Here is a 16,710-nt window from a genome sequence, read left to right as displayed (position 1 = left end):
GCTCACATAATTAAACGAATCGTTCTTAGACTCATCCGTAGTCGGACACGAAAACGATTTTTTAAGGTAGGTCCTATCATAAAACGTGGTCTTGCGGAGGAGAAATTTGAGATTTGTACACACACACACACACACACACACACACACACACACACACACACACACACACACACACACACACACACACACACACACACACACACACACACACACACACACACACACACACATCTACATACCAGAAGCTCGATGGAGATGCATACATATAGGACCACGCCCATTTCTGTTGCGCGACCTGGATTAGAAGCCTCGCTACGCTCGGCAATAATTAGTATTCTTCTAGAGCCTCGTACTCAAATTGGCAATTAATAACGTGTGTTGTAAAATCAGTTTTTTGATAATTAAATTAAATTTAGTTACTAAACAGATGTATATTGGAAGAAAACGTGTATATACAACTTGAAACAGTACTATATATAGTAGAGTAGTTGTTGATTAGCTAGAACCATGCGTGCTGATAGGATTGATGAGCTACATTAATTCGTCTGCTAGATGTTCTACAAATGTCTGTTTTTGCGTCGTCAAGGCTTAGAAATGTTCTCGTAGGAACGTTGGCGTTAAGTTGCATCCATTCCTACTCTTCGTACTGTACAGCATCAGTCGATGATGGAGACGTTCCTCCTCTAGCGTGTGATGATATAAAATTGTAAGCAGGGTTTTCTCTCATTGTTGTCTCTTCGCTTTTTTCTGACTAGATTCTACATCACGAAGGAAAATTAGTAATTGATAAAATTACACTGTAATTAACTTAACACATGAAGACACGTGGAAAACAATCACTCTAATTATAGTAAACTTTTGTCTATGCCTCAACTGCTATGTTCTAGGAATATGTATACGCGTAACGCTCACCTCGACGTTTTCTATTTATCCATATCATAATAAGTATAACTCCAAATAACAAGACGGATACAACCCATCCTGATACTGCAACACCCGTCAGATCTGAAGACTTTCTTCCACTTTCTTGTCCACAACCTGCTGTAGAAAAGTAGACAGTATACGATAAACGATTTGTTATTTCAATTCAGTTACTCAAGTCAATCAATATCTAGATACAGTCCGCGTCAAAACTATTGACACGTTTTCGCTTGGAGGCGTGGCCATGGGTAGCATGAGCAGAAACGCATCTGTTTTCATGTCACCAACGTTTTTTTAGATAGAAGAGGACTATTGTGTATGCCCGTAGGTTTGCTAGACTTTGGAAACTGACAAGTGTGCATCAATAGTATGTGTCTTCCTTTCATTTTTTGATAGAATTTCCTACACTAGTGTAGCTCTAGACAAAGACACATTCGGCTAGACGTGCGTTCAGAGTACGGCAACAGATCACAAAGCAAGTGCCACTTCACCTGGATTGCGTCTTCCAGTTGATGAACGTTTTGAGACCTAGGAAGCTCAACACGCCGCTTGATGACCGCCCAGAAGTTTGCTATTTCGTGCAAGATCTGGTGAGCTATCCGGTCAATCCAGAAACCGTGGCATCCAGAGTATCGTTTTTCTAGCTTCACTAGCAGCAGAATTTTAATTCTAAGACATCGTGTAGCAATACTTGCGTCATGAAATTCTTTTTTGCTAGTGGAAGAACTGCATGACGACAACTTCCTGCGCTGCAAGCTGATGTGTAAGTTTGTTTGCTGATTTGTTGTTCCTTGTTGCGTCATGTTCGCTACTTGAATCTGTTCAATGGTTTTCAGCTAGTTCTTTGGTCTTCAACGGGAAGCTCTGTGTTGAATTCCTTCTCCAGTGTCCAGTCTTTGGAGAGTTCAGTAAACAGTAGAGTGAGAAACACGTAAAAGTTGGCAGATCCTTGAGATGGTTTTCTAGTACTGGAACGATATAGTAACAGACTATCGCAGAGTTGTCTTTCATGACTCGTTTCATGATGGAAAAGTTCTCTACGCGGATGCGCATACTATGGAATAGCTTTTGTGACTTTTTCAGCTGTTTAGAAAAAATTGCAGCGGTTTCCTAATAAATAGCAAAACTAGAAAACTTTCCAAAAATAGTAAAAGTAAACCGGAAATGTGTCAATAGTTTTGAGGCGGACTGCCTAGAGATAGCAAAGACCCGTTGGTGTCGTTGCTTTTGTTGCTGGCCTAGTTGTACTTTTACTTGCGTCTCCACTAGTCGCTGTACTCGCCACTTTTCCAATAGGGGGATTGGCTGCACCTTTACAGTTAATTAATTGATTAACTAAACTTACAAAGACTAGAGCATAACCAGCAATGGCGTACCTGATGAGGAAAGAGTGTTTGTATGATGGGATGGAGGTGATGCGGCTTGAGACGTTGGCAATACGGTTGATGTCGTTGGTATAAGATCTGATCGTCAAGAAGACGAGCTGGTGCGTGGTGTCGAAGTGGTAGAAAGGTTAAAAATCGAAGAACTACTGGATAGAGATACGGATGACGCATTAACTTGTGTGACGGTAACTGGAGGACTAGTAATTCTAGGAGACTTCGTTCCAGAAGTAGATTGCATATTATGAGATGCTAAACTCAAAACAAGAATTTCTAGTAATATAACGGCAATGCGTAGTGCAGACTAATTTGCATTCATAAGTTGAGACGAATATGAAGAACTAGTTGACGTACTTGACGCTCGAGGAATTGACTGTGATGTAGTCAAGTAGTCAGTAGACTGTAGCATCGATGGAGATGTAGCTGCCGTTGTTGATGAGCGACTTGTAGCAGAAACAGTTGAAACAACACCTAAAGTATACGCAATACTGACAATATAGCAACACAGACTCTACAGTGTACAGCAACATGATACCGTTTACCTGATACTGTTGCGTAGAGTGATGATTGTTTGCTGCCAGACTTATTTCTAGCGATACATTGATAGATTCCTGAACGAGGAGATGAAATTGTGTGCTGCACAGCATGATTGACATTCGTCACGTTTTGCTTCAACAGCAACTGGGCGTTGCGAAATAGTTGAATCAACATCGGAAAAGATCCTTTTGCTTGACACTTTACTGTAGTTGGGAGATAATTTAGGATGCAGGGAACAACATGTTGGTTGTATTGCACAATTGTTCAGTGCATGTGTCGTTTAGTTGAGATAGAGATAGAGTAACACACGGTAAACCTTAATTTTACAACAACTAACAATATAACACATAATATTGTGACTGTGCACTATAAATTATTAATTTAGAAGTATACAATTTGTAGAAATTGACTTAATGTATACAGTAATACTCCATGACACATTTCTGGTTATAACGCCAAGTGATGGAAATGTTGTGGTAGCAGCGCATTCATATTGCCCGCTATCTTGTTCAGTCACGTTTTGTATGTGCAACACACCATCAATGAGCAATGAAAACCTCATACTAACAACAATCACATTACTACCATCTCTTTTCCACGTGTACGAGCTGCTAATATGACTGTATATGCAGTAAAGGGTTGCATTACTCCCAACTTTAACAAAAATATTTTGATTTTTAATATAAGATCTTGGCCTCAATGATATATTATCTAGAACGACAAATATGCATTGCAACACACAAACGTTAGCATTTATTTGTTATCTAATTATTCAACTAAAATCTAACCTTTAAAGGTGAACGTTCCTTTCATTCGAGGTGTTCCAATTGTACCGATGACACGTATTGTGCTTTCATTTCTACATTTGGCAATTTTGTTTCTGATTTCACTGTATCTAATGCAAAGGACGGAGAAAACGACGAGTCGACCAGTCACAAATACGTCATGCCAAAATGGAGAGCTTGCAGATGTACAACTGATAGCGACACTTTTACATTCAACTAACCAGAAGGGTCTGTTGTCCGATACTGGTAGTTGTAGGTAACCACTTTGAGCTACTACAACTGTTTCTAGCGTGGAAAAGAATTTATTCTTTGGAGGATCAAATAAGATAAAACGTTTTCCTAATTGAAAAATTAAATCATATTCACACATTTAGTAATGACGTAGTTACCTTTAATTAATTAATTAATTGACAAACGTATAATGTACCTCTAATACACGCGCTCTTGCTTCTGATGTCTACTGTTCCGTTGTTGATCACACAATAATACAATCCTTCTAGAATCTGGGACCATTGATATTCGTACTTTGAACCACAAGACTCTCTTTTGTTATGTTATAGAAAGGTAAACTTCCTTCTGCTACATTGACGTCATCTTTGTACCAAGTAGTGATTGTTGAATTATCTTGAGAGTTTCTCTTGGAGTAGAGAGTAGCAGTATGGACTTGACCAACTTGTGTGATAACTGTATCTGCTGGTTCTTCTCTGATTACGAGACCACCAACTGCTAAAACTATAAACTCAAATTTAATTCGATTTTATTTTTAACGTTTTTCTTACCAACGTGTATGCATACGAACGTGTATGCCCCTCAGGTAACATGCAGCCATAAAAGGAGTTCCGCGCACTCGAAATTAACCTTTGAGATACGCCTTTCTAATAGATAGCCTAACTAATTAGCTGTCTAATGCACGTTTTCTACAGTGGTTTTGTACTAGGGTCTTCTTACCGTGTAAACAAAGATGAAGAAAGCTGGCGACTACTTCAAACAAGCGATCCTTTGTCTTCATAGCCCCCGGTCTACCTCACGTGAATTTAGGAGGCGTGACTTTTTGTGTATTTAATTAATTGTAATGCGTAGTTACTTTCATAGTTGGTTGTAGCAACAACAAGACTCGCGGCGGCTTTGTCACAAACAAGAGTATAGCCAAATCAGTAATTGATAAGTATAGGCTTTTCATTAATTCAGTTGCAAATTTTGTTTCTCTTTATTAGTAGTACAGCATATTCTTAGCTTGGTATAGCTGTTTCTGGACAAGTAGAATTGTTATGGTGAGCACAAACTCTAATTTAGTAAATTACTGGATACTACTGCATCGATCTAATTGTTACTGCTGGAGTATTAGTGTGTCTTTATTGATTCTCGTTGATCTGTGTCTATTTATATCATCTTATATATATATATATATATATATATATATATATATATATATATATATATATATATATATAAAGCAGAGGTGTCTGTCTTAGCCTCGAATTTCCAGACCAGATAGCGCGCGAAGCGCGCAAACTCTAGTCTGGACCAAGTCGATACTAAAATGATTTTGGAAGTATTTATCAATAGCGATGCTAAATGGTGTCTAACAGAGTAGGATCGTTTTACCTAAATCAACATATCATTTGTAAATGCCATGAGATCTCACGAAGAAAGAGACGTCTGCAGTGTTTGCGGCGATATCTTGGTAGACGGCATAAAACGAGGACTCTTGATTCTTCTGCAGACCGCTAGCGAGTCTAACCGCTCGACTAGCGAGACTACCGCTCGACCAGTTGGATGGTCTGGCGACGCTGCTGTGCATGTCCTGTCACCGCAAGCTTGAAAATATCGAAGAACTGAAGCTGAAACTAAAACTAAGATGTGTGCGTACAGAGTCTAATTAGCTAATCATTGTTCTGGCATGCAGCGTTTAGTCATTGCTCTGGCGTGCACTTAGCCGCCAACGAGGATTTCAAACGAGCTCAATCAGTGCTAGTGCACTTAGCATAACCAATTATTGCTAAGCCAATCAGAATTTCCAACCGATATTTGGGTTGCAGAAGCTGATTGGCTTAGAAGGGCTATTTCCGAAATCATTTTAGTATCGACTTGGTCCAGACTAGAGTTCGCGCGCTTCACGCGCTCTCTGGTCTGGAAGTTCGAGGCTATGTCTGTCTGTCTGTGTGTCCGTCTGTAAGAGCGTTTCTCAAAAACGGCGAGTCTGATCTCAGCCGAATTTGGCTCGCGTACGCCGAATTCATTCACGTCAAAAGTGAGACTGTGGTCGTCTTCCTGACTTCTCCCACGACGACGCAATTTCCTGCCGATCGCACTCACTTCCACTCACGCGTGAATATCTTTGGAACGGCGCATCGTATCTCCACCGAATTTAGACTGCCCGTTCCCGACGTCGGACGGTACGCGCAGAGCGTGTCGTTTATTGCGGGCGACGCTGGGAAACGGAAGATATTTTGCTGATATCCGGGTCTTGAACAAATACGCCCACAGTCGTTTGCCAGTCTACGACCGTCGAAGAGCTGCCGTGTTTAATGCACCTGTTCCCCGAAGGCAGTAACGTCTTCGAAGAGACGACGTTCAATGGGACTGTCGAAATGGCGAGAGTCGGCATTCGTTGTATATGGGGAACGGATTATCCGGGTAAGCATTGCACGTGACTTGCACGTTATGGGATTCACGTCGAAATTATAGATGCCAGGTTCGATACACCTGTTCTCCGTAACGGGACTGTCGAAATGGCTTCAACGGGATCAATAATCCAATCAACGGGAATTTTTGAAACTGGACACGTGTCGAATAGATGCCAAGTTCGATACACTTGTTCCTCGCAACGGCAGCAACGTCCAAGTCGAAATGGCTTCAACCAATCGCTAATCCAATCAACTGGATTTTTGAAACGGCAATTGAACGGGATTATAACTATGAATGAGAATTCTGTCTGGCTGCTACTAAACGGTAAAAGCACTTAGACCACGGCTAATTAGTGACAGTAAACGGTTACTGACAAAACATTACAGTACTGCGCCAAAACATTACAGTCTACTAGCTGCGCAATATCCGGGAGTGCTATACGATTGCAAGTGTATACGCGACATTTTTCCTTGTTTTTACAATGCCTGCGAAGAGACGGACTGGCTCGGGTTGCGCTGACAAGGGCATAAGTTAGTGTAATTGTTTTGTGCTGTGATTGGAACTTTTTTTGCACAGGGATGATAACCAACACTATACAGCAGAGAGTTTGGAAATCTACAAAGATCTCTCTAGACAAACTGTACGTGACCTGGCTACACCCCCTCTGCCTCTCCAGCCATCAACGCATTCTTAGATACTTTCTGTTATAAGCTCTACCTCTAGAGGCGACCTGTCTGTCTGTCTGTCTGTCTGTCTGTCTGTCTGTCTGTCTGTCTGTCTGTCTGTCTGTCTGTCCTGTCTGTCTGTCATTAATAGCAAACAGTGTCTGGAAATCAATAATTTGTGTGATTAAACTATTACCCGGGCGAAGCCGGGCATTGGAGTTCGTATATATCTATAAAGGAAAGTAGCCCATGGGCGAAGCCATTTTGAATTTTGGTTTTGTAATTGCTTGCAAACTGCTATTCCTTTCCGCTCCTCCTCTAGCACATAACCTTCTCTACGTTCATAAAGCAACTGGTGCTTTTTGCGGTGGCCATTACCCTGTACTTTGCTTTGTGTTGGCGTTTTTTTGAAAATCGTGACGTCACAAAAAGTTTGTTCCCTGTGCGCTCGCAAACCGCTGCACTTCCTCGCTTCTCCTTTAGCATACGGCCTTTTCTCAGTTTGAAATAGCCACTGGCAACGATTTCGGTAGTCTGTGTCCTATACCTAGGCGTTGCTGGCGTTCATCTGTACTTCTTGATGTCATCCTATGCCTACTCGTTGTTGCGTCACCTATTGTGACGTCACAAACGCTCTGCTGTTTTGGCTGAAGCGAGACAAAAAGTTGTCATTACAGCAAACGCTCCTGTACTATGTCGAAATGCCTTCCAAAAACGCTCTCTGTCTGCTATTTCGTCAAAGGCAAAGCGACGAAAGTTATCACTGCGACAGGAAAAAGATAACGAAGCTACTAGAAATTTAATTAAATTACTACGATTACGAGTTTTTATATTTACTTTACGTCGTTAGTTTAACTCATAGAGTTTTTACAGTGTCGCGTACAGTTAATCTGAACGCTCAAGCTCTTGATTGGACAAGTCAATTTCGTGATCTCTTGTGATGCAGCAAAAAACCAACGCGATCACGTGCAGACGAAATAGAGTGTCTAGATAGACGCAGGTCAACGAGAAACAATAAAGACACACGTACTCCAGTACAACTAGATCGATACAGTAGTATCTTAGTTGTAGTAGATTTAAGTTTGTGAACACAATAGCAAGTCTACTTGTCCAGAAACGGCTATACCAAGCTAAGGAAAAGCAATACTACTAATAAAGAGAAACAAAATTTGCAACTGAATTAATAAAAACCTATACTTATCAATTACTGATCTGGCTATACTTTTGTTTGTGACAAAGCCGCTGCGCGTCTTGTTGTTACTACAACCAACTATGAAAGTAACTAAGCCATTAATTAATTAATACACAAAAGCCACGCCTCCTGAATTCACGTGAGTTAGACCGGGGGCTATGATGAAGACAGAGGATCGCTTGTTTGAAGTAGTCGCCAGCTTTCTTCATCTTTGCTTACACGGTAAGAAGACTCTAGTACAAAACCACTGTAGAAAGTGTACAATAGACAGCTAATTAGCTAGGCTATCTATTAGAAAGGCGTGTTTCAAAGGTTCGAGTGCGCGGAACTCCTTTTTTGGCTGCATGTTACCTGGGGGTCATATACGTTCGTACATGCTCTTGCTACGTGTTTGACTGCGTGGTTTCTAGAACGAGTATGAGCGCTAAGCCGGGACTTTCGAAACTCAAATTACTCAAGTACCGTACATCGGACTGGGCGGTGTCAGTGGTTATAGATGCATGTTAACATAATTAATTAGTTTACTGCGTCCGCCTGCAGTTTCTACAAGGAATTTCCCAAAAATTGTTTTGTCAAATCTTGAATGATTCTAATTAATAAGCAAGCTCACTATTGTGAACAATTTAATTAATCTACAAACTGTAATTGTCTTTGTTGTTGATTGATTGAATTATACGAAAATGTGTAACAATTTGATGCAAATAATTTATTAACTTAACTAACCTGTTGCTGACACGATCGTCTGACACGAAACCCTGCTGATGTGGCCCCACGAGCTACACCTTTCAATTTGTTGTACAATCTTGTATTGTGCAAATACTAATTAATTAATTAGCTCAGTAGTAAACAACTCTAAAAACTAAAATCAAATTAATTATACTTGATTTTATAGTTTTTGTAGTTAGTGGTCTTGTAATCAGAGAAGAACCAGCAGATACAGTCACCACACAAGTTGGTCCCGATCAGTTACGTACTGCTACTCTCTACTGCAGGACAAACTCTCAAGATGATTCGACAATCACTACTTGGTACAAAGATGACGTCAACGTAGAAGATGGAAGTTTACCTTTCTATAACATAACGAAAGAAAGTCTTGTGGTTGAAACTACAGATCCCCATGATACCGGAGAATCACTAGAAGGATTGTATTATTGTGTGATCAACAACGGGACGGTAGCAGTCAGAAGCAAGAGCGCGTATATTAGAGGTACATTACACGTTTGTCAATTATTTAATAGAGTATCTACGTCATTCCTAAATGTACGAATATATGGTTCTAATTTTACAAACTAGGAAATCGTTGCATTTTCTTTGATTTTTCTCCATTGACTGGAGCTTTATCCACGCAAGCAACAGTTGTAGTAGCTCAAAGTGGTTACCTACAACTACCAGTATCGGACAACATATCTTTCTGGTTAGTTGAATGTGAAAGCGTCACTATCAGTTGTACATCTACAAGCTGTCCATTTTGGCATGACGTATCTGTGACTGATCGACTCGTCGTTTTCTCCGTCCTTCGCATTAGATACAGTGAAATCAGAGACAACATTGACAAATGTAGAAATGAAAGCACAATACGTGTCATCGGTACAATTGGAACACCTCGAATGGAAGGAACATTTACCTTTAAAGGTTAGATTTTAGTTAAATAATTAGATAACAAATAAAGTGTTAAAGTTTGTTTGTTGTAATGCATATTTGTTGTTCTAGATACTATATCATTGATGCCAAGAGCTTATATTAAAAAACAAAATATTTTTGTTAAAGTTGGCAGTAATGCAACCCTTTACTGCATATCCAGTCATATTAGCAGTTCCTACACGTGGAAAAGATATGATACTGTGATTATTGTTGGTATGAGATTCTCATTGCTCATTGATGGTGTGCTGCACATACAGAACGTGACTGAACAAGACAGCGGTAAATATGAATGCACTGCTACCGCAACATTTCCAATATTTGGCGTTGTAACCAGAAAAGTGTCATGGATTGCTACTGTATACAGTAAGTCAATTCTACAAATTATATACTTTTAAATTTGTCGTGGACAGCGACAATATTTTTACCGTTGTTCATGTATTGTCTAATTGTTGTAAAGGTTTACCGCGTGTTACTCTATCTCTATCTCAACTAAACGACACACGAACTGAACAATTCTGCAACACAACCAACCATAATGTGGTTCCCTGCATCCTAAATCATCTCCCAACTACAGTAAAGTGTCAAGCAAAAGGATCTTTTCCGATGTTGATTCAACTATTGCGCAACGCCCAGTTGCTGTTGAAGCAAAACGTGACGAATGCCAATCATACTGTGCAGCACACAATTTCATCTCCTCGTTCAGGAATCTATCAATGTATCGCTAGAAATGAGTATGGCAGCAAACAATCATCACTCTACGCAACAGTATCAGGTAAACGGTACCATCTTGTTGTTCACTGTAGAGTCTGTGTTGCTATTGTTAGTATATATATTGCGTATACTGTAGGTGTTGTTCCAACTGTTTCTGTTACAAGTCGCTCATCAACAACGGCAGATAAATCTCCATCGATGCCACAATCTACTGACTACGTGACTATATCACAGTCAATTCCTCGAGCGCCAAGTACGTCAACTAGTTCCTCATATTCGTCTCAACTTACGAATGCAAGTTAGTCTGCACTACGCATTGACGTTATATTGCTAGAAATTCTTGTTTTGAGTTTAGCATCTCATAATGTGCAATCTACTTCTGGAATGAAGTCTCCTAGAGTTACTAGTGCTCCAGTTACCGTCACACAAGCTAATGCGTCATCCGTGTCTCTATCTAGTAGTTCTTCAACTCTCAACCTTCCTACCACTTCGACACTACGCACCAGCTCGTCTTCTCAACGATCAGATCTTATACCAACGACATCAACCGTTTTGCCAACGTCTCAAACCGCATCACCTCCATCCCATCATACAAACACTCCTTCCTCATCAGGTATGCCATTTCTGGTTATGCTTTCATCTTTCTAAGTTTAGTTAATCAATTAATTAACTGTAAAGGTGCATCAAAGTCCCCTAGTGGAAAAGTGACGAATGCAGCGACTACTGGAGATGCAAGTAAAAGTACAACTAGGCCAGCAACAAAAACAAAGACACCAACACGTAAGTATAGTAATATATAAATTTATCTAGTTCCTAACATGAGTATCTACTAGCTGCAAAAGAGTCTGACGGTCTACCAATTGCAGTAGTTGTTGGTGGAGCTGCAGGTGGAGTCGTTGTCCTAATTGTCTTTCTAATCATTATCATCGTCACTTGCTATCGACGTAAACAAAGTCAACCAAATTTTTACCTCTGCCTATGTCAGTAATTTTAGTATCTAGATAATTGTTCTTAGGTTTTGCACTCGAGGAAGATAAGCAACGGTCTCCAGTAGCAAGTGCTACCACAATCGACAATCCCACCTACTGGACAGCAACAACAAATAGAGAAAAACTGAAACAAAGTCATGTCGACAGCAGTGGAGAAACAGCTGCATCCTCCTCATGCGAAGATATTAACAAACCGACGGCTATTGTTTCACCCGTGCAACGCTCCACTGCGACCGAAGACAACGGTATAAGAAAAGAAGATCAATATGATGTTTTGGACCGAAAAGCAGATGATGAAGTGATTGTTACAAAACATGACGGTCTAGACAAACGTTACTCAAAGCTAGAATACAGCAAATACAACGTGTGTGATCGAAAGAGGCATGAAATTCCTGTTACAACAGGAGGCGTTCCATTAGGGGGTTACTCTGTAGTTAAGCGAATGTCGGACAAGAGGCAGAAGAATGCTGATAGCAGTCGTTCAGATGGTCAATATGAGAAAGCAGTGATAAGTGGTTAGTATGTTATTTAGTGATGCTTGTATATATATAGTAAATATAGTATTAAACACACACACACACACACACACACACACACACACACACACACACACACACACACACACACACACACACACACACACACACACACACACACACACACACACACACACACACACACACACACACACACTATGAGACAGAAATTAAAATAATACCGTGTGTTCTATTCTTAGGAGCTTACGAACTCGTTGGCAGAGCAAAGAATCCTTCATCAAACGTCCAAACACAAAGCGATCTTGAAGAAGATACCCCGTATGCGGTACCAGACAAACCGAAACAAGCAGTAAGTGCGCATTTGTCTGCGTCTTCTACGGATGGTAGGCACTCTGAAGTTACTGCCAAAAAGCCAAAACAGCTCACACAACGTTTGTCTACAACATCTGCAAGTGAACCATATGAAGAAGTCGTGCAGTCAGGTAGTACTAAAGAAGAAAATCCTTACTCTCTACCGAGTGATCACAAAGCTAAGGCTCGTAAGAATACCGTGTCACCAAAAACTGAGTATTCCTACGCCAAGCCTGATTCCAAACGAGCAACGACGGTCGAAAGTGACCGCTTAGTGATAGGAGAGGTCACGACAACAAAACAAGACGATGAAGAAAGGCCACAAGGAAATAGTGAAAATCCCTATGCTGCACCAGATGAAGTAAAGCACAAGAACGCCAGAAGTGTTACACTCCCCAGTGAGTACTTCTATGCGAAGCCCAATGTCAAGAGAGAAATGGAGATATCAGGTGACCGTTTGCTGACCAGAGCAGCAACAATGATGGCACAACAAGACGACACAGGCAGCAAACCAAATGACAAGAACGATGAGAATCCATATGGTTTACCAGATGAGAACAAAACGAGGACGACTCGCAATGCTCCTCCATCACTACCTCCACCAAATGCACAAGATTCTCGCACCCAACCAGAACAATACGATCAGTCTAACGCAGACATATCTGCTGGTAAAAGTGATTCATCTATCTCTCCCAGCCAATTCACTGCAGTAAAAGACACATACGCAGTTGCCAATAAACAATCTAAGAAGAAACAGTCGACCGTGTCACACATGTCAGTTGGTGACAGTGAATACGCTGTTGCCAACATACAAGCAAAAAGGAAACAGTCGACAGTCTCACACATGTCGGTTGGTGACAGTGAATACGCTGTTGCCAACATACAAGCCAAGAAAAAGCAATCAACAGTCTCACTTAGATCATTTGGTGACAGTGAATATGCTGTATCGAGCAAGCTACCATCAGGAAGTCCAAAATCAAACCGAAAACCTGCAGTCGCATCCAAACCAAAGCATTACCAGACGGAAGGGACCGAATATGCTGTATCCGCAAAGTCTCGCTCTTTGCCTCGCAATGCGATGAATGCAACTGCTTCATCGGTTCAAAAGAACGGAGTAAGAGAAAACTAATATTGCATGTTATGTTGAGCAGAATGCTGAGTCTATTTACTGTAATTTGCTTTGACTAGAATTCTGACGTGAAGTATACAGACGTGGAGATTACATCGTCGGAAACGAAGCGACACGTGACGTCTGAAGGAAACGTGGAGTACGCCACTATTGACCATACCAAGCACTGAAACATTTAGTTAATACATTGACATAAATGCAGCTCTACTTGCACTCCAGTGCAATAACTTTTCTAAATTCTTGCTTTTTGTATCGTATATATTGCTCTGTTTATCGTATATATGTTGCTTTTGTCTGTTTATATACAATCGTTACTAATCATTGTATTACAATCATTTAATAAATTGATATTGTAGTTGTTGTATTCACTGGTTCAAATGATCACTAAGCAACAAGCAGAAAGAAACGTATACTCAGAAAAGTCACACACACACACACACACACACGCACGCACGCACACACACACACACTCACAGACACACACGCACGCACGCACGCACACACGCACACGCGCACGCGCGCACGCTCACACACACACACACACACACACACACACACACACGCACTCACACACACACGAGTAGAGTCGTGACTATGGTGCGATGTACATTGTAATGTCAAAATGCTACAGAAACTATTGTAACAACGGTGCATTTGATTCGTCCTGGTTCAACTGCAGATAAGACAACATGCTCCTCTACCTAGACTCTACTAACAGCAAACCGGAAAATATCTCACAGTTTACCAGATTAATGATGCTTATCTAGAAACTATATTTTTACAATATTGATTTTATAGTTTTGTAATGTGAATCAATGAATGTTTTAATTCTATTGCACCTAGATAGGTTTCCACAGTCAATCTCTCTTGGATATATACATACACAAAACACTAATTATTTAAAGACAACACAAGTCTAAAATAGATATTTCCATACAAACACACACTACAACATTCATTCAACACTAGACACTAAAGTGTCCACTTCCTGTCTGATGAGTGACAGTTTTCGTTGAATTGCACCGCCCATCTCTATAGATCGTTCAACAAAAATGCTAAAAATAAATTATTAATTACTTTTATAAATCGAAATACACTAATGCAAAACATTGAGATATCTGTAAATTATGTAATCGTAATCGTATTTGTAGATATTGTCTGCTAACAGCTCTGCTGTAATTTGGCAACAACGATATCAAATTAATGTGTGAAAACATTGATTTTAATTTTAGAATGATTTGATTGCTTTTTATTGTGAATTTGAGTGTGCACTTGTCAGTCAATATCAGTTATCACAGTTTACTGTTTTAGTTACTACCAAGCAGAGCAAACTATCAATGGTTGTCAAAAATTAATTAGAAATAAAATGTTGATCAAATCCTGCACAAAATTGTGTTCAGAACAATTGTATCAGACTGATCAACACCAAGGCTGATATACCTAGAGCAGAGCCGATGCACAGGTGATGTAATATGATTGTGCATGATAGATTGTCCAAGTTGATAATTGTCGAGCGTAGTGAGGCTTCTAATCCGGGTCGTTGCGAGCGGAGCGAGGCTTCTAATCCGGGTTGCACAACAGAAATGGGCGTTGTCCTATATGGGTCTCCATCGAGCTTCTGGTGTGTGTGTGTGTGTGTGTGTGTGTGTGTGTGTGTGTGTGTGTGTGTGTGTGTGTGTGTGTGTGTGTGTGTGTGTGTGTGTGTGTGTGTGGACAAGAATGCTTCCAATACAACTGATTTAGATGACATCACCAACAGTCGTTATGTCTGCATTCCAGGTGAGAACCACGCTAGGAACATATTGCCCAAGTATCTTGGAAGTGACGCGATCCCTCCCAATCTCACAAATGCTTCGCAACGTCAAATCCAATCAAGAATTGATGCTCATCTGTTGTCAAATCTGAAAGAGGGTTTCAGTCTTCGGGATCGAGCACGTATTAATACCATCTCTACACCTCATGCAGGAGCGTGGTTAAGGGCAATCCCTAACCCAAAGCTCGGCCTGGCCATGCCCTGACATGAACATATTTTAGCATGTAGATACTGGCTTGGAATCTCTATCTTTCCGGACAGTCAACAAGCAGCAAGATGTCCATGCGGACATGTCATGGACTGTTTTGGTGACCATGTCCTTGGCTGCGGGCATGGACCTCTTCGCATAAAACGTTCATAATGCAATCAGCGAGGTTATCTGGCATGCACTGCTTGTTGATAACAGAGATTCGAAACGGGAACAAAAGTGCGGAGGGGAAAGCAATAATCGACCTGGTGATGTGTTTCACTCAGATTTCCTGGAGGACCGTCCCGCATTCTTTGATGTGTCAGTGAGGAATTCTATGCAACCATCCTATGTCTCCAAGGCAGCCATAAAACCAGGTGCCGCAGCAGAAGCTGGTGAAATAGAGAAAGACGAAAAGCATGACAGGGTGGTTACTCAAGCAGGAGGTCATTTCTACCCGCTCATTGTAGAAACTTTAGGACACTGGTCTCCCTCAACTCTAGAGACACTGAAGACCATAGCCTCTAAAGCTTCATCAATGAACAGCATACCTTTCTCTCAGACATACTCAAATTTGATGGAACAGTTGTCCGTGAGACTGTGGCAGTATAATGCCAAGCTATTATACAGTAGACTGAACCTGGACTTTGATGACTTGTGGGATTTCCTGTCACTGTAATGTAGTTATGTTTAGGGACTGGGTGGGTAGAGTAGTTTGGGGTATTCTGGGGCAGTTTGGGGTAGTTTGCATAGAAGAAGAATATAATATAATACACACACACACACACACACACACACACACACACACACACACACACACACACACACACACACACACACACACACACACACACACACACACACACACACACACACACACACACACACACACACACACACACACACACATACACACACACACACACACACACACACACACACACACACACACACACACACACACACACACACACACACATATACATACATATATACAGACTTGGACAAAATTACAGGGACACCTGGCATTTTGTGTCTAGTCTAACTTTGGTACTGAATTTTTCTTTACCAAAACCAAATGTTTTTCGAATTTCTTTTTTCATGGATTGCGCCACTGTTAGTATGTAACATAGCTTGTGTTCAAGACTGCAGCTGTACATACTACCTACTGCGCATCTAGTTTGCTTTGAAGAAGAAAGACAGCCATTCCTACTTTTCTTGTCTTTGAACACGTTCATCGCTCTTGGATGCTCATTCTTGGCATACAATCTAAGAATGCTCT

General features: G+C 40.8%; 1 protein-coding gene across 2 annotated transcripts; it reads left to right on the top strand.

The window, feature by feature from the left end:
* Nucleotides 1-10,335: 10,335 nt before the first annotated feature.
* Nucleotides 10,336-13,763, top strand: LOC134188897 (mucin-5AC-like). 2 transcript variants are annotated; one of them, XM_062657104.1, is made up of 8 exons: nt 10,336-10,523; nt 10,599-10,760; nt 10,818-11,075; nt 11,141-11,242; nt 11,296-11,406; nt 11,478-11,966; nt 12,188-13,413; nt 13,488-13,763. In XM_062657104.1, the coding sequence occupies exons 1-8, from the start codon at nt 10,355-10,357 to the stop codon at nt 13,596-13,598; spliced, it is 2,628 nt and encodes an 875-aa protein (XP_062513088.1). In that variant the 5' UTR covers nt 10,336-10,354; the 3' UTR covers nt 13,599-13,763. The 2 variants fall into 2 exon arrangements, with proteins under 2 accessions (XP_062513088.1, XP_062513086.1); XM_062657102.1 differs by having other exon boundaries at nt 11,296-11,415.
* Nucleotides 13,764-16,710: the final 2,947 nt, after the last annotated feature.

The sequence above is a fragment of the Corticium candelabrum genome, chromosome 13 (genome assembly GCF_963422355.1).
Source record: "Corticium candelabrum chromosome 13, ooCorCand1.1, whole genome shotgun sequence".
In the NCBI taxonomy this organism is placed as follows: domain Eukaryota; kingdom Metazoa; phylum Porifera; class Homoscleromorpha; order Homosclerophorida; family Plakinidae; genus Corticium; species Corticium candelabrum.
This window is presented reverse-complemented; position numbering and strand designations above follow the sequence as displayed.

Coding starts and splice junctions, on each gene's coding strand:
- LOC134188897 (XM_062657102.1), top strand. CDS start 10,355: ATGTTGATTCAACTATTGCGCAACGCCCAGTTGCTGTTGAAGCAAAAC. Junction 10,761..10,817: donor GTCTCAACTTACGAATGCAA/GTTAGTCTGCAC, acceptor TTTTGAGTTTAG/CATCTCATAATGTGCAATCT. Junction 11,243..11,295: donor AAAAACAAAGACACCAACAC/GTAAGTATAGTA, acceptor AGTATCTACTAG/CTGCAAAAGAGTCTGACGGT.